The sequence below is a fragment of the Heterocephalus glaber genome, unplaced genomic scaffold, assembly GCF_053883595.1.
Source record: "Heterocephalus glaber isolate CG9 unplaced genomic scaffold, H.glaber_assembly_v1.0 deba00001472, whole genome shotgun sequence".
Classification (NCBI taxonomy): domain Eukaryota; kingdom Metazoa; phylum Chordata; class Mammalia; order Rodentia; family Bathyergidae; genus Heterocephalus; species Heterocephalus glaber.
In genome coordinates this window covers 58,976,629-59,003,461 of record NW_028258315.1, presented here as the reverse complement: position 1 = coordinate 59,003,461, position 26,833 = coordinate 58,976,629, and the positions used below count along the sequence as shown (strand labels likewise).

At 38.1% G+C, this 26,833-nt stretch overlaps 2 protein-coding genes across 9 annotated transcripts in view; one reads left to right on the top strand and one right to left on the bottom strand.

The window, feature by feature from the left end:
- The window catches only part of Sumf1 (sulfatase modifying factor 1), a 671,842-nt gene that overhangs the window by 131,129 nt on the left and 513,880 nt on the right, over positions 1–26,833 (top strand). The gene's annotated exons all lie outside the window — the stretch shown is intronic.
- On the bottom strand, positions 5,219–16,640 carry LOC101704237 (histone-lysine N-methyltransferase SETMAR). The gene is made up of 2 exons (XM_004854232.3): positions 16,422–16,640; positions 5,219–7,048 (listed from the first exon to the last, which is right to left on the bottom strand). Exons 1-2 carry the CDS (start codon positions 16,536–16,538, stop codon positions 6,260–6,262), a joined length of 906 nt encoding a protein of 301 aa, XP_004854289.1. The 5' UTR covers positions 16,539–16,640; the 3' UTR covers positions 5,219–6,259.

The following is a 26,833-nucleotide window of genomic DNA, read 5'->3' as shown; positions in this document are numbered from 1 at the left end:
CATCTTATAAAAAAAAACCCCACATTTTCTTTTCCAGTCTCCAGTTGATGGGCATTTGGGCTGCTTCCAAGTTTTAGCTATTACAAATTGTGCTGCTATGAACATGGGTACACATATATCAGTGTGGTAGGATTATTTTAATTCTTTGGGGAAGATCCCCAGCAGGAGAATAGCTGGGTCGAATGGGACTTCCAGTCCTAGTTCTTTGAGGTATCCACATACTGATTTCAACAGTGGTTGCACCAGTCTACACTCCCATGAGCAGTGGGGCAGGGTTCCTCTTTCCCTACAGCCCCACCAGCGTTTGTTATTGGTTAATTTCATGATAGCAGCCATTCTTTCTGGAGTGAGGTGGAATCTTAGCGTTGTTTTCATTTGCATCTCTTGAATGACCTTGAACACTTTTTCCTATGTTTATTTTCTATTTCTACTTCTTTGTCTGAGAAATGTCTGTTCATTTCAGATGCCCATTTTTGGATTGGGTCTTTAAATTTGGGAAGTCTGATCTTTTTAAGTTCTTTATAGATTCCAGATAGTAGACATTTGTCTGAGGAACAGCAAGTGAAGATTTTTTCCCACATTGTGGTTGTCTCTTCACACTGTTGGTGGTTTCTCTTGCTGTGCAGAAGCCTTTTAATAAGAAGAGATCACACTTGTTGATTGTGCTAGTTCATGGGCAACTGAGGTTTTGTTCATAAAATCTTTTCCTATACCAATGTCTTGAAGAGTTCTTCGTAACCTCTGTTCCAGGCGATTCAGCATTTCTATTTTAATATTTAGATCTTTAATCCATTTTGATTTTAGTTTAGTGCATGGTGAGAGATATAGGTCTAGTTTGAATCTTTGCCAAGTTGAAACCCAATTTTTCCAGCACCATTTATTAAAGAGGCTATCTTTCCTCCAGTGAGGGTGTTTGGCTCCTTTGTCAAAAATGAGGTGGCTGAGTTTGTCTGGAGTTGTTTCAGTATCTTCTCATTTGTTCCACTGGAACTGAGGTCTGTTTCTTTGCTGGGACCATGCTGTTTTTATCACAGTAGCTTTGCAGTATAGTTTCAAGTTGGGGATTGTGATAGCCCCTGCCATGTCTCTGTTGTCTAGAATTGCTTTTGCTATTCTGAGTCTCTTCTTGTTCCAAATGAATTTTTGGATTGTTTTCTCAAGGTCCATGGAGTATGCTGCTGTGATTTCAATTGGGATTGCATTGAATCTATATAGCAGTTTTGGAAGTATGGCCATTTTCATTATATTGATCCTTCCTACCCAGGAGCAGGGGATGTCTGTCCACTTTCTGATATCATCTTCAATCTCTCTTTTCAGAGTGCCATAGTTTTCAGAGAAGAGGTCTTTGATTTCTTTTGTTAGGTTGATTCCTAGGTATTTCAGTTTTTTGATGCTATTGTGAAAGGAATTGTTTGCCCTATTTCTCTGTCAGTGAGTCTGTCATTGGTGTAGAGGAAAGCTATTGATTTTTGTGTATTGACCTTGTATCCAGCTACTTTACTGAATTTGGTTATTGAGTCTAGAGGACTTTTGGTGGAGTTCTTGGGGTCTTCTATATAGAGTATCATGTCATCTGCAAATAATGACAATTTGACTTCATTTCCTATCTTTATTCCTTTTATTTCTTTCTCTTGTCTAATTGCCATGGCTAATGTTTCCAAAGCTATATTGAACAAGAGTGGTGATAGTGGACATCCTTGTTGTGTTCCTGATTTTAGTGTGAAAGATTTCAGTTTTTGATGATTTAGTATGATATTGGCTGCTGATTTTTCATAGGTGGCTTTTATCAGATTGAGGTAGAGACCATCTATTCCAATTTTTTGTAGGATTTTTATCATAAATGTGTGTTGGATTTTGTTAAATGCTTTTTCTGCATGTATTGAGATAATCATATGGTTTTTGTCCTTGGCTCTATTGATATAGTGTATTGCATTGATTGATTTGCAAATGTTGAACCATTCCTGCATCCCTGGGATGAATCCCACTTCTGACCTCACAACTCCTGAATTCTCCATGCATCTAAAACCAGAACCACACGGATAATGCCCAAGTCTTCCACCAGCTGGAGTAGTACCGAGGCTTCCTTCTCTCTTGGCTATAGAGATTGAGTGCCTATGAACCAAACGAACCAAATCCTGAGGAACAACTTCCCTAGGTCACTGCCATTGTGGAACGTGGTGCTCTGGGGCTCTCTTCTCAAAGAAAATTCTTTCACTTTTGCAATTTTGAGGCTGCAAAGGGTGAAGCCTTGCTAGTGTTTATGATCCGCTCAGGCCATTTTTTCTACTGTCTTCTGAAATACTTTGGTTTTTCTTGCTAGTCTTTTTAGCAACCAATTTCTCCTCTGTTCCATCTTGGCAGGGGGTTCCTTTCTGGTCAAACTCAAAACACTTTAAATCATCTGTTGGGCTCTTTGCTCCTGATTCTCAACACAAATCTGCTTAAAAGCTCCCAATAATAGCCATGTCACCATCTCATTAGACTGCCTTGAAATTTCTTCTGCCAGATTAATTAGTTCACTGCCCTTAATCTCAGTCTCAGGTAACGTCTCTGGACATGAGTGTAATACAAACTTTCTGCCAATGCATAGCACACATCATCTGGAGTTCAATAGCCAATCCAGTCCTTTTTCTCAGCAGAAACCTCTTGAGCCTGATCTTTACTGGCAGCATTTCTATCAGCATTGTGGTCTTCCGAGCTCTGACCAGAACCTCCCATCAAGTACAGCTTAAGGCATTCCAGCACTGTTTCTTCAGACAGCATCTCCAAATCTTTCCAAACTCCTCCTAAATTCTTAGTTACTGTTTCTCTTGCTGAGACAAAATACCCAACACACAAAGTTACAAGAGGAAAGGTTTATTTGGGCTCACAGTTTGTAGAGGTTTCAGTCCATAATTGGCTGGCTCCAAGGCAGGGTAGCATATGGCAGAAGGGCATCACAGAGGAGAAACAGTTTGTGGCAGGCAGAAGGCAACAAAAGGATCCAACCAGGAAGCAGTAAGTGACAAGCAATGACCCTCTTTCTGTCCCTTATATCTTACCCAGGCTACCCACCCTTAGAGTGGGTAGCACTCAGACCCTTAATCCTAGCAACACATCCTTGATCACAGCATCACACACTTTAGATCCAGCCACCTCCGAAAAGCTCCACCTATGACTTCATGAAGCTTTGGGGGGACATTTAGATTAAAGCCATAACAAAATAGACTCTGAAAACAAATAGGAATCTGTTGTTTAGGGCTATGTGCTATTTAAGAATAAACTAGTGCAAGAAGAAAAAATTTCCATTGGTCTTCAGTCCATTTTCCTTCTGGCAGAGGTACCAAGATGGAGGCTGCTGTTTGAGTACATACCTATGCTTGGAAAACTGCCATCTGTGAATATCCCTGAATCATCAACTTTGACATTCAATAAAGAAGAATGAAACGAAGTGGGAAAGTGTAGCAGACATCCCTGCCCAGTATCAGCAGTCTATGAGTGGCGCTTGCTTCTTGCTTTCCATAATTTGGCTACATTGTCTTATATCAGGAGTAAAGACTGAAGCTGTATGTGACTCAAATGGGCATGTTAGATGGTGTACTGGGCAAGAATAGCCCCTCCCTTAATGGATGCCATGGAGACCTAGGCCCTGGTCTGTGAAGTGGCAGGACTCTGCTGATTTACGTGCTGCTGAGGTCAGCATGACCCCAATTAAAACCCTTTCCCCTGAATTATGGCTTCTCTGACCTGATGGGTTGCATGCTAATTGCATCCGATCCCAGTACCAGTTTGTTCTATCCAAGCATATAAACAGTGCTTACTCTCTTAACAGCCCTGCCTGGCACCATCATGCCAGGTGTTCGGCAGTATTTCACTGGATGCCTTCAAAGCATACCCTGCTCCTTATTCCTCCCCACCACTGTATTCAATAAGTAGTGGAAGCGCTTGGGGGGCCTTTGTCTTTGCTGCCATCAGCAGCACTGACCAGGATCCAAGACTCAGCTTCTCCACTCTAAGTCTCATTTCTGTCTGTTCTTGAATTTGTTTTGTGCTGCGGTGGCTCACAGGCCAAGACCCATGGCAGAGGTCCTGGTAATGTCCCCTTCCCTGTTCCCTACAGGAAAGTATATCTACAGAACCAAACAGTGAGCCAAACTTTTTCATTCTGATCATTTCCTTATTGTTTCTGACATAGCTCAGTTAGAACTTGTGAGAAGAAAGGCCATTTTGGAATGAGGGATACAAATTGCCTTACACAAAGTTGGACTGAATGAATGTAATTATTATGTATTGCAAACATATACCAATAGAAGTGACATGTAGTGAGTGGGCAGAAGTTGGTATGCTGGGAGCATACCAATAAATGAACTGGCTCCTGAATAATGGGGTCAACACAACACTCAGTGACTAGGAGGATTTGAGAAACCAAATTCTAATGTTTACAGAACTCCCTAGATGAAAGTGACCACCAGTTGTATACCTGATGCACCTGATATCAATGCTCTTCTCTCAAGATCCAGGGTGGACTTTCTAGAATTGCCTTAAACCCAACTTGGTGACTGACAGGCATTTTCCATTAAAAATTCAACTAGAATATTTTGAAAGAGTAACCCAATAACAGTTGTGTTTCAGAAAAAAGTTTTATTATCATAAAATAAGCTTAAGACTCATAAAATAAAATGTACTTTGATGAGTTTCATGTTTCTAGAAAGAGGGCAATAAGATAATGAGTAAGCGGGCCAGGGATTTAGCTCAGTGGTTCTGGTGCCTGCCGCACAAGCGCAAGGTCCCGAGTTCAATCCCTGGTACCACAAACAAACAAACAAAAACAAAGCATAATGAGCAAGCTATTCTCCTCTGCTAAAATTTTAAAATAAAAATTCTCTTCAAAATATGCCTTCTTGGGCCAGGGATTTAACTCAGTGGTGCCACCGCCTGCCTCACAAGCACATGGTCCTCAGTTTGATCCCCCATACTAAAAAAAAAAAAAAAATCCTTCTAAAAAATGAATTGGTCTTAAGCAGCTATAAATTTTACGTTAAAATGTATTTATATAAAATTTAAAACACTGGGACAGCTTCAAAAAAATCAAAGTAACTGGAAGGTTCTAAGGAAAAATGAGTTTGGAGGAATATTCTGACATTGTGTATTAGTAGTTTGGGGCATTTTATGAGTACTCTATCTTTTGTTCACAAAGACTCATACCTGATAATGTTACATGAACATATAAATCCTATCATACTTTAACAAACCCACTTTTATTGAAGCATAATTCACATACCATACATTTTACTCATTTAAAGTATACAACTAACATACTTAGGATATTACATACAAATAGGGTGTTAAACATAACATGGATCTCTATAGTTGAATTTTAAGTGCAAGACCTCAGGCTTAATTGTACCACAGAAAAATGGAATTATTAATACTATAGGGTCTCAATTTTTTCTTTCAAAATGTCTAATTAACATCCATAGAAACTATATTTTTGCAACATCTTTGCTTTAAGGAAGCCAGTTAGAAACCTTTCCTTCTCCAGAAGTTTAAATGGGATTATAAAACTCCCATCTCCTGTGGTGCTGACAGGGTATATCTGCTATTCATATATGAAGAAGTGAGGTTGTCTAGAGTTCTGAAGCATAACTTCACAAGCTTTGGAGTAATGCCAAGTGTATGATAAAAATTTTACAATGTGTTTCCTTTTCTAACTCTTATATACAACAGAGATCATTCTCATGGTTATATTTTGCATTACTGATGGTTATTAAGGTTTTAGGAAGTGATAATTTACTGTATCTTTATCCTCAACTGATCTTTAGAAACAAACGATAAATAAGGATTGTTACCCACGTTCTAGCCATCATGTATGGATTCCAGCTTAAAAGAAAAATAAAAAGGGCAACTTATCTCCACTTAAGACATGGTAATTCTGTTTATATTCCATTAGCTAGAGCCTAAGTCACTTAGCCATGTCTAATTAAGAAATCAAGTATTATGGGTAGTCATATACCCAGAACAAAATGAGAATTCTATTAGAGAAGGTGGACCACTTAGTCTCTGCCACATTCTTGAAATAAATTTATACAATAAGGGAGAGGCAAGGCTAGAACAACCACTAGCCTCATTTATAGAGAGAGGCAAGCTGCTTACCACACAGCAGAATTACCTGGAAGGTAAATTACTTGCAGAAGGGGAATCCAGAAGCAGGTAGACCACACATGCTTGGTTCCTTCTTATTCCTGCCCACTAAGGAAGGGAGTGGGTGGGAATTTCCTTCCTAATTGATATCTGGCTTTTGTAAGGGGCAGTACAATGAACTGTCATAAGGCAAGAAACCAGTACATGATTTGGCACCACAGTAACAAGGTTTTCTTAATTTCTTATTATCTGTCTTTTCTGTGTCTTCACTGTCCATTAGATTAAGAAATCTTCCTGAATAGTCATAAGAGAGTTCTTCACCTGGCAAAATGTCTTTAGCTGCAAAAAGTGCTAACTTAGGAACCATTGAGTCAATTCGAGTAGGAACCATCAACAGGTTTGGCTCACAAGAATGATTAAGGAATCTTCCAATATTTCCTATATAGGTAGGATCAACAAATGTTTCCAGTATCTGTCCATTATAAATATGTTCCCTGATGGCTATAATGTAATTTGAGTCATTTGTTGTTTGTAAGTGAATTCTTCTCTGTACTTCAGAGAATCCTAACACTTCACCAGCATATTCACAGACAAACTTTCCTTTCGATATAAGTTCCAAAGTACGAAGTCCCCAGCCTTTTTTATCTGTCTTGAACACCTGGAGGTCAAACTGGAGACCCCTCTGAACCACTCTGTTTCTGCAGTTGTCACCACACTGGCACAGGACATTGCATTCAAAAATAGGTTTGGCATACTGTGCTTCTGATCCTGTATCTCTAAGGCACAAATTGTCATCATACGTCTCTTCATAGTGGAGACAGGAGCAACTTCCAGGGAGACAGGGAGTTTTGACACAAACGCATCCAGGAAAGGTAATTTGAGAGGGATCAATGTCTGCTCCAGGTCCAACTACATGATCAGGGGTATACTGTAAAAAATATAAATACTGCAAGTTAGCATGAGCATGTCATGTTCAAACAGCTTTTTGCTTACACATTTCCTAATTCCAACATATATAAAAACAAGACAAAACAAAACACAAAATATAAAAATTTTGCCTGAAAAAAAATCTCTCCAATTTAGAAGATAATTAAGGTTTGGATTTAAAATTTTGTGGCTTTCTTGTATAAGGATAACAATAGAAAGGATATCCTTTTCTCTTATCAGAAATTAAAACTTTTAGAACTCATTGCTTCCCTTTTAGCTCTGGATGTCAGAACAGTCAGAGCTATATATTTATAAGCAGCTCAGTTTTTTTATCCTTAGTTTTTGATCTCTTTCATCTTTATCTGGTAATGTACATATGTATTTTTATTGTAAGTTATTTTGGGTCCTTTTAGGAGATAAGAAAATGCTAAGTGATAAATCAGTTATGGAAAGAATTCCAAGCAATGGCATTTAATAATACTGAAATTTTTTGATGTATCATATACATGTAAAGAAATTGGTTTTTGTTGTTGTTACTACTGTTTTGTTTTGGTATGGGATAGTGAAACTAGGGTTACTCTAGGACATCTGGAGCTACATCTCCAGGCTTCCTCCAACCATTTTCTTTTAATTTTGTATTTTTAATCGTGGTCTCATGAAGTTGCCTGGGAGAGTCTCAAACTTGCAACTGCCTGCCTCGACCTCCATAAGTGCTGGAATTACAAGTGTGCACTGCTATGCTCAGCTGAAATTCTGTTTTCATTAAATGTGAAAGGGATAATATGAAAATATTTCTTAGTGTTTTAAATATACTTGTACTTTAAAAACATTACATTTGAGGACTTCTGGGAAGATTGTGGAGTGGTGAACAGCAGAGAAACAGCCTCCCCAAGATTTGGTGTCCAGATACTGGAATAGAGCAATATGAGGAAGAGGAGGAGGGAAGTGGGTCTCCAGGATTCAGCAAGGATATGAAACAAGAATTGAAGCCCACAGGAAAAGTGAAGAGAGAGACCTCAATGTAGAAGGCGGTGGCAAGCAAGGCTTTCTGCTTGAGCCATGACTCAGTGTATAGGAGGGGTGGCTTGAACATGCAGATGCATACTGATAACCGGAGATTCCAGAGCATTCACCAGTGGAAAAGAGCAGTGGACACAGGGGCCTGCAGGGCCTGGTGAGTTATTTGGATTCAGTTATCCCATAGGAGAGGGCAACTGGCAGGCAGCCGTCTTGGAGAAAGGCTAACTGAACTCAGAACACAGAGCAGCTGTGGGCTGGCTCCATCTGGTGGCTCCTGGTGTCAGAGTGAGGAAGAACCACGATCAAGCTGGAAGGAGGCACACAGAGTATTGCAGCTTGAACAAATTGGGTTCCAGGCTCACAGCCAGAAACCTGCCTGAACTTCAGTGGAACTAAAGGTGCAGGCTTCCTGGAATTATCCATTATCCCATCATAAAACTATGGCTGGCCTGCTGAGATAAATCAACACAGACTTGGGTTCTGTCTGCCCACTCTGTCTACCAGTGACAACAGGGACACACCATGAAGTGGATATTTTTCTTCTTGTTTTTGCTTTTTTTCTTGTTTGTTCTTATTTTTATGTAAGTGTGAATGTTAGTTCTAGTTTTTTCTTTCTTTTTTCTTTTTTGGTTTTTTGAGGCAGGGTCTCCCTTTGTATTTCAGGCTGGCCCTGAACTCACTATGTACCCCAGGCTGGCCTCAAAATCACAGCAAGCCTCCTGCCTCAGCCTCCCAAGTGCTGGGATTACAGGCATCTGCCACCACTCCCAGCTTTCTAGTTTTCTTGTTGTACCATGCCTGGCTTTCTAGTTTTCTTGTTGTTGTTGTTGTTTTGTTCTTGTTTTTATTTCTTCCTTCTCTTTTTTCCCTCTTGTCTTCTTCACCAGTTTCCCAAAGTTTGCATAATTTACCTTTGTCCTCCAGTGTGCTTCTAATCTCTTCTTTTTCTATTTTTCTTTTCCTCCCTAACCCCGTTTAAATTTTCTCACCTGAGGGTAAAACTGCCATATTGAGGACATATTTACCATATAAAATTTTCTGGATTGTTTTAGATTTTGTTACATAACCACAAATCTAGTTCATACAGTTTGTGGCAAGTTAACAATTACCTCAGTTTGTAATTTTCTAGGCTGCATTTGATGCCATTGTTATTGCTGACTGTACTACTTTAGCCAAGGAGACATAATTGTTCTAATCAGTTGTTCTTCCTGGTATGCCAAGACTGAGATGGCCTAAGGGTCATAAACAATACTATAAGCCATGCCAAAGAACCAGGGGCTAGGCCAAATAGGTAGTGACTTTTTAACACAAGTAAATTGAAGAGGTAGAATCTTGCAACAGACTCAAAAACCTTGCCTCTTTTACAGTTGATTATCTCAGGTATTTTGTCAGAGTAACAGAAAGGTGATTAACACAAGGTAAAAGGGGAAATATGAGCAAGCCAATCCAGTGAGCTTAGATATACCAAGTGTATAACTAGAAGCAGACTGGACATTTGGGCCTGTCTGGGAGCAGCCATTTTAAAGAGTGATATATGAGTAGACGTACAGCTAATACTGTCTGTAAGGAACAATCTCACTGTTCAGGAGTAGCATTGGCTTCTGTCAGTATTCACAACTGAAAAAACTTTCACCAATGTGTTCTTCCAAACCATTCTTTTGTAGAAAGCAGTTTCCAAGGGTGATTTTTATTCTGACCCTCAATAAAGACTGTCAGCATGCAGCCCCAGCAGTTAGATAAGACCAGCTGCATGGCCTTTCATTTAGGAGTAGTTCTGAGAGTACCTACAGGAATGTTCACATTGCACATCTTTCAAACAGGCCTCCTAGCTCAATGCTTTTTGGGGTCTATCCCCAGTACTGCCTCCAACCCCTATTGTATTTATTTTTACTTAAAATAAAAAATTTTTTGAGAATCTGAAATCTTTTTTGAGGAGATATTTTTAAAAAATCTATTATTGGGCCAGGGATTTAGCTCAGTGGTTCCGCCGCCTGCTCTGCAGGCACAAGGACCTGAGTTCAATCCCCGGTACCAAAAAAAAAAAAAAAAAAAAAGCTATTATTTTAAAAGGTTATAAAGTGATTTTGTTGTTGTTGTTAAGGATTAGGGGGATAGTTTAGTGGTAGAGCTCAATGCCTAGAATGCACAAGGCCCTGGGTTAGATCCCTAGTACCTCACTCCCAAAGTTATATATTTTTTAAAGTTCTCCAATTAAAGCATGATCTAAGCTAGGGACTTTAGGGGCTTAGATTACAAATGGTAGCTAATTCCAAATGAGCTGCAGATAACTTCAAAAGGACAGTACAGTGTTCTAGGTAAATTTCCCATTTAAAAACAATGAAGTCATTTTTATCTTCCCGTATCTCCATTTTCTCCTTCACAAAAGGTCAGTAAAATACCATGCCAAAAAGATACTTTATTAGACTTAAAAATGACTATTATGAAGAATAATCTTTTGAAAACCTTGGTCTAATTTAACATATGATTATGTGATTACCCATGTTTTCAGGTGACTGCATGTTGAAAAAGTATTTATTCTTTTTAGAAATAATCTGAAGTCATTTACCTTACATTCAAATATTTATAAGCTAGGCAAACTGCTGAACTTTGTGTATCCAAAAGCTAAGGGAAAGTAAATTCAGAGGCAGCTGACATGATATTAAAATTGTTTTGCTCAGTTTTTTTATTAGTACGTTTGTAGTACATAATGTTTACATTCCTTGTATTGAGTTGGTATGTGTATGTAACATATTTTTCCTTTTGTCATCCCCTTTCCTTTCTTTCCCTCCCTTCTCCATCCACCTCTTGATCCTCTTCTCATTTGAGAAAGATCTCCCTACTTTCTATTCTCTATCTTTTTATTTTCTCTTTATTTACAATTTAGGTTTCTCATATAACAGAAACCAGGAGATATTTAAACTCATGTGTCTGATTTATTTCACTTAACTTTTAAAAGCCCCTATTTTTGTCTCAGTGGCTTGGATAAGGGTCCCAGCTGGACCAAGATCTAGACCTGACAAAACATCATTATCATTTGCTTTTTTCAAAAGTACTTGGTTTATGGGTGGACACATGACCTAAGTCATAATAATGAAATAGAATTCTACTCAATCAATTTGAGAAAGCAGCACGCCCTTTCCATTGGAGTTGGTAAACCGTAGTGTTTTCTCTGTATTCTCAAGTTAACCACATAAAGATGTATTAAATATGTAGCCAACCATGAAAAAGAAAATAGAATTGCAAAGGAAGAATGTGGTAGAAAGAAATATCTGATGACACTGTTAAAGAGTTCTTGAATCAGCATATGCCTAAAATCATCACTTTTGGACTTTTCTGTTATCTGAAGCAATTCTCTTCCTGTTTAGCTTTAGCCAGTCGGTATTACAAGTCTTATAAATGATTTTTTGATTGTTATAATAGGGTGAAAGCTGATAATGGTTCCAAAAAATGGATGGAAAAGTTAGTCAAAGATGTAAATGGCCAATGAGCAATGAGGTCTCCAACTAGGAGATGCGAGTGGAGCAAAGTGTGTAAGAGGCCAGACAGGAAAACTCTTGGGTATGGCCTATAACACTGGCCAGGCAGTGAAGGCTTCTTAGTGGAGAATGGGGATTATCCTGAAGGAGACACAAAGAGAGCTGGGCTCTTATTAGCATTGTGACTTGAGCTGATGATTTACTAAACTTCAGGAAATCAGAGATAAGAGAGGGATAATACTCATACTTCGGGTAGCTGTCATGAACTTTAAATGAAATAGTACTGTACTCAGTGCCAGGCACTTGATACTTTAAAAATATTAGGTTCTCAACATATGCTAAAATCTTTTTTTTTTTTTTAATTAATAGAAATTCTTTTTTTTTTTTTTTTTTTTTGGTACCAGAGATCGAACTCGAGTCCTTGGGCAGGCAGTGGAATCACTGAGCTAAATCCCTGGCCTTTTTTTTTTCTCAACATATTCTAATAAAAAACTAACTTCATTTAATTCTTCTAGATATTATTTTTAAGGTGTTTTATCATCACATATTTCTGGAAAATTACTTAATTCCTTTAAACATCTTATCTACTTCACTGGTTGCAATAAAGGAAAAAAATGTAAGCCACGTAAAAAGCTTACTCTAGTGATTGGCACATAAGTGTTTAGTAAAAATTATGCAGGCTGAGCAGCAGGGTGGTAAAGAAAATAGTTGTGAAGTTAAACTCCCCTGGATCAAACATATTCAAAGCAAAACTGTGTCTAGGAATTAGTTTCCTGTCCTCCATTACTTAGCTATTTTGAGTGGGAGAAAAGCCAAGAGTTGACTTAGCCCAGACTTCTCGCATTCATTAACAAATATTAACTTATGGGGCAGGGATTTAGCTCAGTGGTTCCGCTGCCTGCCTCACAAGCACAAGGACCTGAGTCTGATCCCCAGTACCAAAACAACAACAACAACAAAAAACCACAAACAAAAAAACAAATATTAACTTATTACCTGTTATATGCATATTCTGGGATTTGGAATCAGCTGGAAAAATACACAGGAGGATATGAAAAATAGGATTTTTGGGGATGATCATTTCTTGCATTGTCAGATCACAAGCTTTGTTTTTTTCTTGGTATGTATCAAAACATAGAATTACTCATGCAAGAGTTAAGAATAAATGCAAAATGATCAGTGCAAATCAATGCCTCAGAAACCAGATCTATAAAGCAGCAGTGGAGATTTCAAGTTTTTTGACAGAAAATTTTTTCAATAAACAATAATTACCCAAGAAGCCAGAATGGAACTAGGAGAAAACATGCTGAAGAGCAAATACACTTTCATTACTACTTTTGTCTGCAATAATTTCTTCCTTCTCAGAACTAGGTCAGCATTTATTATTAATAACACGAACTCTGAGACGTGAACATCATGGACTACTGGGCAGGCACTTTGTGTTAAATGTGTAGGCCTTCTTTCAAGGAAAGGCAGTCATAAGACTTGGGGTATGGAGTGGAGATGGGGGCAGGGTTTCTACCCATAGTCTGGGCACACAGTAGGCTCTCAGGAAGGACCTTTTTCTTTTTGGTACCGGGGATTGAACTTGGGTCCTTGCACTTGTGCAACAGGCAGTGAAACCACTGAGCTAAATCCCCAGCCCAGGAAGGACTTTTTGATTGTTTGATTATAGGCTCCTGATATCTTTTACCTGGAAGTGGGATTTTTTGTGAGTCAAGTTCTATATCAAGCAAGGTCCCAGAAACTGAACTATGACTCCAAATAATAATCTGGGTTTACAATCTGGGCCTCAATTCTGAATCTTAAGGAAGTGTAATGAAAATCTTCTTTCCTTTTTTGGTAGTGTTGAAACCCCAGCTACAAGAATCTTTGTACTTGGCCTCTAGCCTCCTAAGTTTGTATTTGCTCCAAACAGTTATTAGAAGACTATGAGCCAGATAATTCTTGTCAAGGCCCAACTGACATCTTAAAAATAATATTTGAAGTCTAAAAAATGATTAGATCTGACTCCTAGCTCAAGAAAATCAATCAGTTTATTTTCTACTTGGCTTTCAACCCTAATGATATTACAATATGCTTGCTTCCAATCTGAACAGTTCAATGTTCTTTTTTGCCTTTTCACACAGCAAACAAAAGCAAACCAGACACAAAGTTATTTTTACCTTAGGTTTTTCAGGCCTTAATTTTTATGTGTGCATATGCCTGTGAAGGCAGGGTTTGGAGCAAGCAAGCTGTTTTGACCTTTTACAAGATTGGTCTTGTGCTCCCTGAATATACAGAAGAAAATTAATTGAAGGCAATTTGGGATTTGTCTTTTAAATATATCAAGCATGCTGTATCTTCTTGGTAATACCATTAACTCCGTGAGGAAGGAATCCTGTCTTTGTAATTCTAACTCTATCCAGAGAGATGTATATACATAGGTAAAGAACTTTTATTTCAGTCTACTGATGTTTATTTACGCCATCAACTATAAGTCTAAGCATCAATCAAAAATCTTTTTCTTGTCTCCTCTCTCATTTTTAAAAACAGACAAGTATTTAAAAGTGCATTTTGAAGAATATAACCAGCACATCTAATCCCATATTATGGACATTAATAATTAAATGATTCTACTGGAAAGACATATAAATTAATTTATCCTGTTTTTTTTGGAGGGGGATTCAACCCAGGATCTCATGCATGCTAGACAAGTGCTCTACCACTGAGCTACATCTCTAGCTTTTTTCATTTTGAGATAGAGCCTTGCTAAAATTGCCCAGGCTGGTCTTGAACTTGTGATCCTCTTCCCTCAGTCTCTGGAGTAGCTGGGATTACAGGTGAGTTCCACCATTCCTGGCCAATTTATTCTCTTTTTTTTTTGAGGCTGGATCTTACTTTGTAGTTCAGGCTGGCCCTGAACTCACTAAGTAGCCCAGGCTGGCCTTGAACTCGCAGTGGTCCTCCTGTCTCAACCTCCTGAGTTCTGGGACTATAGGCGTCACCATGCCTGGCTGGCCAATTCATTTTTTTAGGGGGGGAGTATGGGGGATCGAACTCAGGACCTTGTGCCTTGAGCTTTGGTGTGGCACCACTGAGCTAAATCCCTGGCCTGGGCCAATTTATTCTTGAGCAAGTTAATTTCATACTTAAATTAATTTAAAGAAATATATTTGGCCAATAGTTTTACAAATTATTCTTGGATGTGGCAAGTAAACATAACTCAAATTACAAACATTTAAAGATTCACACACACAAAAACAATAGTTTTGTTCAACAGTACAAACTAATCGGTTAAAATTAATTACAACTTAGTCGTTACCATTTTGAAGGCAGGGAGTATGCTTTTCTGCTTTTTGTATTCTCTGCAACCCAACTCACCATCTTGGATACGAAGAGTCCTTAGTAAATATTAAACTTAAATCAGAATATATTAGAAGAGTGGTATTTTTTCTTTAGTTTTTTTTTTTTTTTTTTTTAAGGGCCAGTGGTAGTGTTTGTCTAGCATGTGTCAAGCCTCAGACCTCAGGCTTTGGGGGAAAAAACCCAACCATGTCTACCTGCTCTTATAAGCCTAAGGGGAAGAACTGTGTGATTCATCTTCTTTTCTAGGTCTATCCTAATACAGAACCTGGTATATTATAGGAATTCAATTATTTGTTCACTAAAGAAACACATATCAGTGTTTTGATCAGGCATTCAGCAATGTTTGGTCATGAATAATTCTTCAGGCATCAGTGTTTCATCTAGTGCTTGCCACTTGTATTAACTGTAAATGGCCAATACAAATATAAACTTGTATTATTAGCTATAAATCAATTTGAGAGAATAATGTCTCATGTTACTATCTTGCTCTATTTTGAAAATTGCTATTGACTTATTTCATCCTCACAACTCTAGAAAAAAAGGGTAGGGAGTGTTCAAAATTGATAATAGATGTGAAAAGGGCTATACATTTTAAAATTATTTTTATTTTGCAGATGAAGAAACTCAGCTGTGTGAAATAGCTAAGATGACCAACCTATCTGGCTCTCAAACAGCCTTTGGATGTTTTACTGATTGATTGATTGACTGATTTAGGACAGGGTCTTGCTATGTTGCCCAGGCTGGTCTCAAATCCCTGAAGTGATCCTCGGGGATACCCAGTATTACAGGCATATCCCACGTAGCCGGCCTTCAAGGTTTTTTCGTTGTTGTTATTCCAGATTCCAAGGAAACTTGTAGGCCCCAATCAGGGTTTGAGAAAGTAAGAGAAAGGGCTTTGAGACAGTTGATAGCAGTGAGCACTTACTGAGTTCATGTATGAACCACGAATTGTATTTTATTTGTAATTCTCAAAGCAACTGGGAAGAGTGGTATTATTTAAACTGTACCCTGGTGGACTATAAGGCTTTGCAGGAGGTAATCTGTATCTCTCTGAGACTTAACAGCGAGAGACCTCTGAGTGCAGTGGCTGTTTTTTAGGACACCAGGTTGAGATCTATTAATAGGCCTTAGCCTTATCTTAGAAGTAACTGATTTTCCCTAGAACCCTAAATGAGTTCCTAGGATAGAATGGACAAAAAACCTGGCTGTCAGAGCTCCTTCCAAGGGGCTGCAGGACTCTGGTCTTTCACTTCAGAGAACTGCCAGTCTACGGACAGAAGAGAGCAAAATCTTTGCTAAGCTCTTAACTACAACAGGAAAACACTGAAGCTTGCGCCTGTAACTTTTCTCACGTGCCAGTAACTGAGGAAAAACTGTCGAGAGCCCCGCAGCTTCAGTCAGTTTGAAACCTGCAACCCCTTGGAGCAGCTGCGCACCACGCTCTCTGGTCCCGCCCCCGGGCGCTGCGCTCAGCGCTCAGGGCTCACCGGCCAGCGCTCACCGCCCAGCGTCTCCTAGCCCCGCCCCTACCTGGAAGGGCTCTGGTTCCGCCCCCGGGGGCCAGGCGCTAACTGGAAAGTTCTCATGGCCTTGAGCTACATCCAGCTCTTCTGTCGGGACTTCAAACTCCTCCTCACAGGCTGCCATCCAGAAAGGCGACTCCTTCTCCACAGATTCCTTAAATGTTTACCCGCCTCTCGCTTCACCTCCTACCCGGACTGGCGCCTCGCAGAGGATGGTGGGAGTTGTGCGTTCCTTCGCCCTACTGCCTCATGGGAGTTGTAGTGTTTCTTGTTCCTCTCATGGAACCTGTGAGGGCGTCATCTCCCTCAGCTTTCCTTCCTTGAAGTTTTTTGGTCCGCCTGTCCCTGTTTGAGCCACATGTGCAGCTGATAATTTCAAAGCCATGTAAGGTACGGACAACTGTTGGAACACAAATGAAATGCTTTACTTTTCCCTAGGAGAATTAGGGAGGGTACTTTAGAGGTGAGGCATTTGTGAAGGTTTTTGTGGCCTGAATAGATGTTTGCTGGAATCGGCGGCGGATAGTCAAACGGAGGAGGAAAACGCACACTAGGGTTTCTAAAGAGCTGGAGCTTGCGGGGCATTTGGATGACAACGGGGTAGTGTTTGTGCCCAGGTGGCAGAATAGCCTTTTGGGGAGCCATAAGGCATTTGTGTTGGGTATGACCCCCTCCATAATAATGATACCTGTCCCCTGTCAGGTTAGCTTTCCTCCATTAGTGTCGGGTATGGCCCCCTCCATGATAAAGATACCTGACCCCTGTCAGGTTAGCCTTCCTCTCCACTATCCACGGTGTGGGAGAGAGAAAAGAAAAGAAAAAAAACACTCAGAAAACCAGAATGCTAATAAAAATGCAAATGATAACAAACGAAAAACAAAAACTGGCCCTAGTTCTTGGGCAAGCACTCCATCCACCACAGAGCTATTGCTCTTCTCTCTGTCTTGCTTTTCTTCTTGAAACCTCCTTTCCTTGCAGCTTTTGTGGTACCGTTGTCCTAAATGTGATTCTGTATTACTTTTTCATCTTAATTTCCTAAGACAAAATTACAACAGTTTAGAGCCAGGCGTTGTGGCACATGCCTGTAATCCCAGCACTGGGCAGGGTGAGGCAGGAGGATCGCTGCAAGTTCAAGGTCAGCCTGGGCTACATATAGTGAGTTCAAGGCCAGCATGAAGTATATAGCAAGATCCTGTCAGAATAAAAATTACAACAGTTTAAAGATCTTAATTGACTTTATTTTCAATTCCAGAATTGAGCAGCACTTCATTCAATAAAATAGAGTAAGCATTTTAATGGGCTGAACAGAAGAGATTGGTCTAACAGACAGAAGGCTGGGGAAACAAACAATGCACAGAAGGCAACTGTCTGGTCACTTTAAAATTTATTCTGCAGGCAGGGACAGGAATACAGAACAAGAGGAAAATAACTGATTAGTTAACATCAGATTACTTTTTTGTATGTGGAAAGATTAAGCCAGAGGAAATTTATTATGATCATGCCAATCGAAACTGGCCTGTTTGGTAAACTTGGCTGTTACCTAATCCCTAATTTCTCCAGAAGACCAGATTAACAGCTTTTGTTTCAGTTTGGTGATATGAAACTTTAGTGTGAGTGTCTCCATTTTGATTCTTAATCTGATCTGTTGTGATCCAGTGCAAAAGTTTAATCCAAAATAATGGCCTCCTACAATTTTTAACAGTGCCTTTTTGTCATTTCCTGCCTGTAGGTGTCACTCAGGGTTCAGTTCTTGGTCCTTTTCACACCCTCCCAAGTTTATTCTATAATAACATCCACTAATGGTTTCATTTATAAAGGATTGAGATAGGAGGTAAGGGCGTGGCAAAGGCTGGCTGAGGAAGTAGGCATAACCTTTTAATTAGAAGATTCCAGACACGTGCACAGAACAGTTCTCAAATCCCTGCACGTAGGCTTCTCCAAGAACTCCAGCAGATTTTCAACAGGATGGCCTAGATCTCAGTACTGCCTCTCAGGACCTGTATGTAGAAATTCTCTTGGGTTTCCTCATTATGTAGACAGCATAAAAGGACACATGGATGCCATGAAGGCTTTGCTATCATAACTTTCCCAGATCCAGCATACTATTATCTTTGGTTTTACCCTCTTTTTTAATTTACTCCGCCCACGCTTGCTCTGTAGAGCCAGTTTTTCTCCCACTTCATTTTTGCTTTCTTGAATAAACTTTGCAACTGCTTTTTCCATGTTTCGTTCCGTTCTTTGTTCAAGGCAAGAAGAACCTGGAAACCAATTCTAGAAGAAGAGGAGAGCAACCTTAAACACGATAATATTTAGTTGGCAAACCACTTTTTAGAAACAAGCTGCCCAATAACAGGATTAGGACTTGACATTTCTCCTCCACTCTGGTTATCTACATCCTACTAATTATTGGGGATTTTTACTTTCTGTATTATAAGCTTTTGAAGCTCAAAAAAACCTGAGTTGACTTGCTCTTCTGAAAGTCTTGCTTTTCCTTCATTAAAATAAACTGGGAGAATAACTTATTGGTAATCTAACAGAATTATCAAACAAACCAAAGAGTTTTCTTATATTTCTTTCACTCCTCAGACCCCCCATAGTTAAGAATTTAGTTGCCAAGTTTTGTTGATCCTACCTTTATAATGTTTTTCATTTAAATTTCATTTACTTAGTCCTAGGCTCTCATTTCTTGCTTGACCTATCAAAATCATTTTTTAAAAGTCTGTCATTCTCCATGCCCTCAAATCTCTGTTACTGCCATTGCTATACTGATTTTTTAATATAGACATCCAATTATTGTATTCTACTGCTTAAAACTCTGTGTTTGCTTTATGTTTTCTCTTAAAGTCTAATCTCTATATTCTGGCTTTTAAGGCTCATAAAGATCTAGACTGTACCTATTTCTTAGGTCTCTGTTACTGTTAATTGTTTTGAACCCTTCAATCTACTGACATTTTGTCAACAAGCTATGTTACTTAGACCTCTGTGGCTTTATTCACACTATTTTCTTACTGCCTTTACTCCATATTTTGTACCTACTCAGATCAAGTGTCCCATTACCTGTATTTTTCCTAGCTCTGTTACTGATAGCATTGGTTACTCTCTCACATTGATTCTTCCTCTTTTTTTTGGTACTGGGGATCCAACTCGGGACCTTGCGGTTGTGAGGCAGGTGCCAGAACCACTGAGCTAAATCCCTGGCCTGATTCTTCCTCTTTATAAACCTTTTCTTCTTGTCTCTGCAACTCTTTTAGTATACTCATAGATAAAACCATCATATTGAAAACACACACATATACATACACACACATAGGAAAGGGAGAAAGGGAAACATTTTAACTTAAAATGATTTTGGGACATATATTTTCTAGTCTTTTGATATATAAACGAGAGTTTATATGTGTGCTTATGTAGTCTACTGATTAGAGTTCCATGGTATATTTACTCAGGGTTCCAGTTTTGATATCTTTAAAGTGGTGCAGGGAGGGCCGGGAATATAGCTCAGTGGTTCTGATACCTGCCTCTCAAGCACAAAGTCCCAAGTTCGATCCCCCATACCAAAAAAAAAAAGTGATTCAGGGGCTGGGGATTTAGCTCAGTGGCAGCGGACTTACGTAACATCTTGTGCATTGCCCTAGGTTCAATCTCTAGCACCACAAAGAAAAAGCAGTTAAAAGTAGGGCAAGAGTTATAGGCTATGGAAGCAATCTGAGCACACACTCTTGTCTTTTATATTTTTCTTGCACCTACTCCAATGGGATAATTTTCTTCTGTGTGACTTGTTTTTTTCTTTTGAAGTCTTTACAGAGTTCCAGTTAGGCATCATAGAGGAGAGAAACTCTTTGCACTCATAGTTCATCATCATTTTCATAGCTAATTATACTAACAGTTGTACCAAGTGTTAATAGTTTTGGGAACATACAAAAATAATGATTATAAATGTCAGTATTTATGAGCAGGTAATAAAGTCACTGAATTTTGTACTGAAGTGCACATCTGATAGAAAACTCTTTTGAGAGCAAGTGCAGAGAGGGAAAGAGAGAGCTGGTTCTATATGGAAAAGACCAAATGTAATGGTTAGGATCACAGGATCTGAACTCAGACGTGCTTTCATAGTTTCTTTGTTACTGAGACATAGTACCTGACACAATTTAAAGAAAGAGGTTTATTTTGGCTCATGGTTATGGTCCACTGTTGGGTGGCTCCAAGGTAGAATGCTGTGGCAAAGAGGCAAAGCAGAGCAGGAGCTGCTTATGTCATCGAGTCCCGGAAAGAGAGAGTTAAGGGAGAACTGAGAAAGGAAATACACCCTTCCAGGTCACACCCACAATGACCTGCCTCTTCTGCCAGAACTCACCTTCTAATAGCAAGTCAGCTATACTGTACTGCCCCACCTTTGAGCACCTGAGGCTTTGGGGAGGCACCTAGCTATAAACTAACACATGCCTCATTTTCCATCTTTGTCACTTTCTGACCAGGGACAACAATAGATAGCATTTATTGGGCCGTTATTATATGCTAGACACTGTTTTAAGAGTTTTATGTGTACTAGTTCACTTATTCAACATAATAAGATCCTTGAGACCTCCACCATGAGGCCTTTTTAGATTCAACTAAAGTTCAAATTCACAGGACTATCACTGACAACACTTGGCATTAAGTTCACTCAGGCTCCAGGGTAGGAGCTACAACCTACCAGCAGAGAGGCCTCAGATGTCTCTATGCAAATAGTGCTTACAACTGTCCATATAGTAGGTCACAAGGCTCCCTGGGAGGTTTATTCTTTGTCTTTTCAGAAGGTGGTTCAAGTGGAAGGAGAGATCCTCCTTAATGGGATCTGGGTATGGGACCATCCTGAATTAGAAGCCTTGCCCCATTGGAGCCATAGACTTCAAGGTAGTCACCTACTAAACACTTAGTCTGGTATAGCTGTGAATTTTTTTCCCTTAAAAAGGAAAATGTCAGTTATATAATGTATTTTTCTGCTTATAATATAACTAAAAGACACATAGGCTTTTGTGAATTGCTATGGAACTTTAGAAGTAGGAAAATTACCTCTAGCTGAGAAGATCAGGGAAAGCTTCATGGAGAAGAGGCAGTTTGCCGTAGACCTTGAAAGATAGATAGGATTTGGGACGATTAGGAAAGGATGATTCAGGCAGAAGAAACCTTAGTCGCAAATCAATAAAAAGTGTGTATAGGAAAGAGAAATTTCTGATTGGCTGAAAATAAGGTTCATTTCATTATTCAGGAATTATAAATGATAAGAAAATTTTGTGGTTATTCAAAGAACATCCTGCCCTTTTTTCCCTCCCTTCCTCCCATCTTTTTTTCTTTCTTGATATTTTGAGACAGGGTCTCACTGTGCAGTTCAGACTGGCCTTGAACTCCCTATTGTAACTGAGGGTGGCCTCAAACTTGCAGTCCTCATGCCTCAGCCTCCCAGGTGTGTGTGTGCAGCCATGCTTGGCTTCTGATCTTTCATTTTAAGAAAAGTTCTTGAATATTGATGATGTACCCAGTGCTGTGTTTACCAATTTGGAGAATATACACTTGAAGAAGACATGGTGCCTTAGGAAGGCTTGTAATTTTACAAATAACTACATGCATACAGAAAGTAAATAGAACTATAAGAGTATTGTAAAGAAAGGATCATAGGAGCTGTGAGCAGAACCACATCTCTCTATTTGTATCTTGCTTTGCCATTTTGATTTTGACTTCTTCTTGGTAGTACTGTCTGCCCTTTGTACAAATGTTTTGAAGGGTCTGTTTTACTTTATAAAGCTGTCCATGGTGTTTTCAAAATAAGATACTCAGTTCATGTTGGCTCTTCTGTTTAATTTGTTTTTATCTTGCTGGTAAAAGATCCAACAGTATTTATAGAGTGTGAGATTAAAATAATGAGAGAATATTATAGGGTGATATAAGCAATCTTCAGAATGACAAGTAGCTTTACATCTTTTTCAGGTCTAAAAACCTATCTTATTTTCTCTAGTTATTTGCTCTTCACTGACCAGGAGCCTTGATCTTTAGAATTTGTTCTGAAAGTTATTATAGCTAGATGATGAAAACCATGTATCATTATAGATTAATGAGTTGCCCAAATTGATTGCTATAAAAAGGCTCTGGACTTAGAATATTACATTAGTTATTTAAATTTATTTTGGCTTTTCACTGGCAGAAGAGAAATTAATCTGGTCAGTAATAAATTGAATAAAAGGAAAACAATGCAGTATAATACAACTAGCATTCTATAGGTTGAAGTATATTGGGACAAATTTTGGGATATAGCTATATGATATTTCTGTTTTTATGGTTTTAAAAAATTTAACAAAAATGGCCTTTAATTGGTATGTTTTAATCATGCTTTTTTTCATGGTCAGGCTTTTGATATTCTGTCTGGCTTTATATTCAGAGCCATTGTTTCATTGACATCTCATAGCTTTATCTGAGCTTAATCTTCTGAGGTGTACTTTATAGTTAGTGATGAAAGAACTAAAGGCAGCAGAAATTATATATTTGCTAGTGTCAGTGATAGCATGAATAGTATAGCTTGGAATATCTTAGCTTTCCAATGGGAAATACCATTGCTACATATTAAGTTAGGTATAGTGTAGGCACTGGATTTTCTTATCAAATAAGATTGTGTAAATGAAATCATTTGGAACAGAACAAAGCATAATAGTTGATACCTTTGGGAATTTTTGCCTAGGTTGGTGCCCATTTCCCTGTGGGAATATGCCAGCCCCTACCCAACCCATCTCAGGGGTGGGTTTCTTGGTGGTCATGTTTATGTGACATGGTTAGACTCATGCATTTGGTTTTTAGGTGTACACTTGATTCAAGCTAGGATTCAATTGGATTCTCATGAGAAGGAGTTGGGGCCAAATAACTGCTGAAACTGTATAATTTGAGAGCTCTGAGGTAGCTTTATTTGGTATATGGTTGGAAAAGCAGAGAAAAAATCCTTCCAAGAGAAAAACAAAGCAGATGAGTAACAAGGAGAGGTTTTTAGTTCTTTAATTGCCGTTTCTGGTTTCAGTCCATTTTTGATTCAAATGACATACTTGTGTTCTTATAACAAACTCTTTCTTTGGGTTTAGGTTAAATAAAGAAATTTCTGTTACTTTAGACAAGAATTTTGACTAGTAAAGGTACTGTGCACACTTATGATGACACTTTTACCATTACTATTATTATTATTATTATTAATTTTTTTTGAGACAAGGTCATGCTATGTTGTTCAGGCTGGACTTGAATTCATTTTGTACCCCAGGCTGGCTTCAAACTTGTGGCAGTGCTCCTACCTTGGCCTCCTGAGTACTGGGATTACAATTATTATTGTTATTAGAAAGTGTGGGCTAGATAATTAGCTTTTATGCTCTGTATGGAAGTTAGTTGATGTCTGAGGTTTTTGTTTGTTGGAATAATGGGTAAGTTACTTTTTTAACCATTTTGTCTTTCTGATGTGTTATCATTGAAGAATACCTCTTCTGAATAATATGGAAAGAAATTTAGAATATCAGAAAGAAGTTAAAGGTATGAAATTTCTGTCTGGTGAAATACATACTAATATAGTAACAATAGTTAATACTTATATTACAGATAATTTGGGGCCAGTATTGTTAAAAATACCAAAATTTAAAGTAAATTGGATAGAAAAAAATGACTTTTTAGTAGCTGAAATTTTATGGCAAAGTAGATTATTTTACAATAAGAAAAAATACGGCAAATGATTACACTAACTTCAGTTGTATCTTACAACTGTGATCACAAATTGTGATCCTGTATTATTTATAGTTCTCAAAAGCTATTTGTTTTTGTATTTGAATTGGTAGTAAATATGTTTTTGGCAAATAAAAAACCTCTTGCATGTTTCATGCTTTTATAATAGCTTTATAATCTTATGATATACATAACTTGTTGATATGACAAAAGAAAAACTATACAGATAAAATCACAATAAAAATATTTTTAGTGTAAATACATTAGCAGTAATATCCAGGTTTGATGATTGTAGAATATCTCATAATTATATACTATCAAAAAGGAATTGATACTAGGTAAAGAGGTGAAAGATAGGAATTATGTATTTATTCAACCTGAAATGTCATCAACAAGGAATTAATTCACTCATGGGAAACACATGAACAAATTTATTATCAGGTATAAATTTGCTGTTTGCAACCTGACCTTGAAAATTACTGCTTGAAGTTATATATTCACAGTTTCATTTTCATTTCATGTTCTGGATTGTAAGATTTCCATACTGTTACCTCGAAAGTTATCACCTATGAACAGAACTTTTAAATTTTTTAAATTGGATCTTCAGAGTTTTAATTTGGCTCTTTCAATATTTAATTTTAAAACAAGGTCTTCCAATTTTTAATTGAATCTTCATTCTCACCTGTATTAAGGCACACAGCCTGGGGTTTTTGGTGGGGAGAGTACTGAGGATTGAAACCATGGGCTTCATACTGAACTACATCTCCAGTTCCTACCAACCCCCCCCCCCCCTTTTTTTGGACAGGATCTTGCTACCTTTATAAATTGCAGGCTGAGCTTAAAGTGGAGATCCTCCTGCCTCAGCTTTCCAGAGTGCTGAGATTAGGTGCCACCATGCCAAGTTTATATGTAGTGTTAAAAGCAAGATGTACATCTTTTGAAGTGCGGTATCTTTTTTTTTTTGAGTCATGTTATACAGAAATCCCCCCAGGCATTTAAGCCCAGATTTAAAAGTGCCTGTAATTTCAGCGGATACCTCCAAGCATCATCTGAGAGTGGAAAAACTATAATTCAAGATTCTCATAACTTTTTAGACTCTTAGCAACATTTTTGCTCTGGTAGCTTCCCAAATTTAGTTATGACTCTAGGAAATTTAAGTAAACACAATGGGTTATACCAGGAGATAAAAGAGTGAACTAGGGTTTATTACTTACAGCAAGATAGCTCCCAAAGCACTGTCTCCCTAAACATGAGGGAGAAGGAGATCACATTTGGAAAGCATATATATTTATAATGGAAAGACTAGTCAGCACATGTAGAGGCAGGTATATTCCCGAGGATGCATATTTTAAGACTGTGCCTTTTTATACTTTGAATGTTCAAAAATAGCAGACAGTAGTACCTCCTGGGTGAAAAATTTATCATTCTAATGAGAAAAGCAAAGTTCATTCTAGATCACCTAGAAAAGTGACTCTAACTTGCTTCTAAAAGTTCCTATCTAGCAGCTAACAGAAGAAGAAAGATTGGATATTTAAATTTGGGAGGTCTGATTTAAGTGAAATAAAAAGGACACGTATGTGTAAATACCAAATAGTCTCTCTGGTGTGAGAATCTAAAAGTGTAAATAAAGATCAAAATATATAATAGATAACGTGAAATAGGAAGAAAAGGTGCAAAAGGGAAGGGGAAGTAGGAGGGGTAGGGGGAAAAAAAGAGGGGAATGGAATTAATATGAGAAAATTTAAAAATGGAAACAAAGTCTTTGTAAATAGGGAGGGGTGGAGAGTTTGAAGGGAGGGCAGGGAAATGGGGAAAAATATCAAGATAATTGATAATAAAATAATCAAGATTATATTATGTAAATGTACAAATCTCCAATGATGAATGTCATTATATTGTATACCTAAAATGTACCAATAAAATAAAATTTTAAAAAAGGAGAAAGAGAAGGAAAACAAACAAAAAGCAAAGAATTTTACTCAAGTGCCCAAGACTAACTTTGAGATGATGAGTTCTTATTTTTATATATTTCAATCAGGAAAGCTTTCATGTGAAAAGAAAAAAATATCTTTTCTTTCTTATTACCTTAGTGTTATTGTGTTTAAGTCAACTTCACTGGTATAAGTAGGCGGATCTTCATATATGAATTGAGAGTTACTATAGAAACTTTCTCCCATTCTCTTCACATTAGTAATCCAAAAGGTCCTTCTTCAGTGTCTGACTAGAGTGCTTGAAATTCCCACCATCTATTCCCATCCTATTCCAATGGCTTCCATTTGTGGTAAGCATTTCTGTTTCCATGTTGTATTCTGTTTTGAACTCTAATATTCTTGGGAGTAAAAAAAAAGATAAATATCGATGTGTTTTTTCATCCTTTTCTTCTGACAAGTTGATACCTGGGGCAGCCTGAGAACTTAGAGAAACTGGTAAGGAGTAGGAGAAAAATGACTATCAAATTTACTTTTATTGAGGACTTAACTCCTTTTCTACTCCTATTGAACAATTTCTTTGAGGATAAAAATGTTTTATACCTGTGCTGTCCAGTACAGTAGCCACTAGGCACATGTGACTATTACATACTTGAAATATTACTGGCATGACTCAGTACTGAATTAAAAATTTTAATTAATTAAAATTTTATTTAAATAAGCACATGTAGCTAGTCGCTATGGCATTGGATAGCATATATTTAGACTG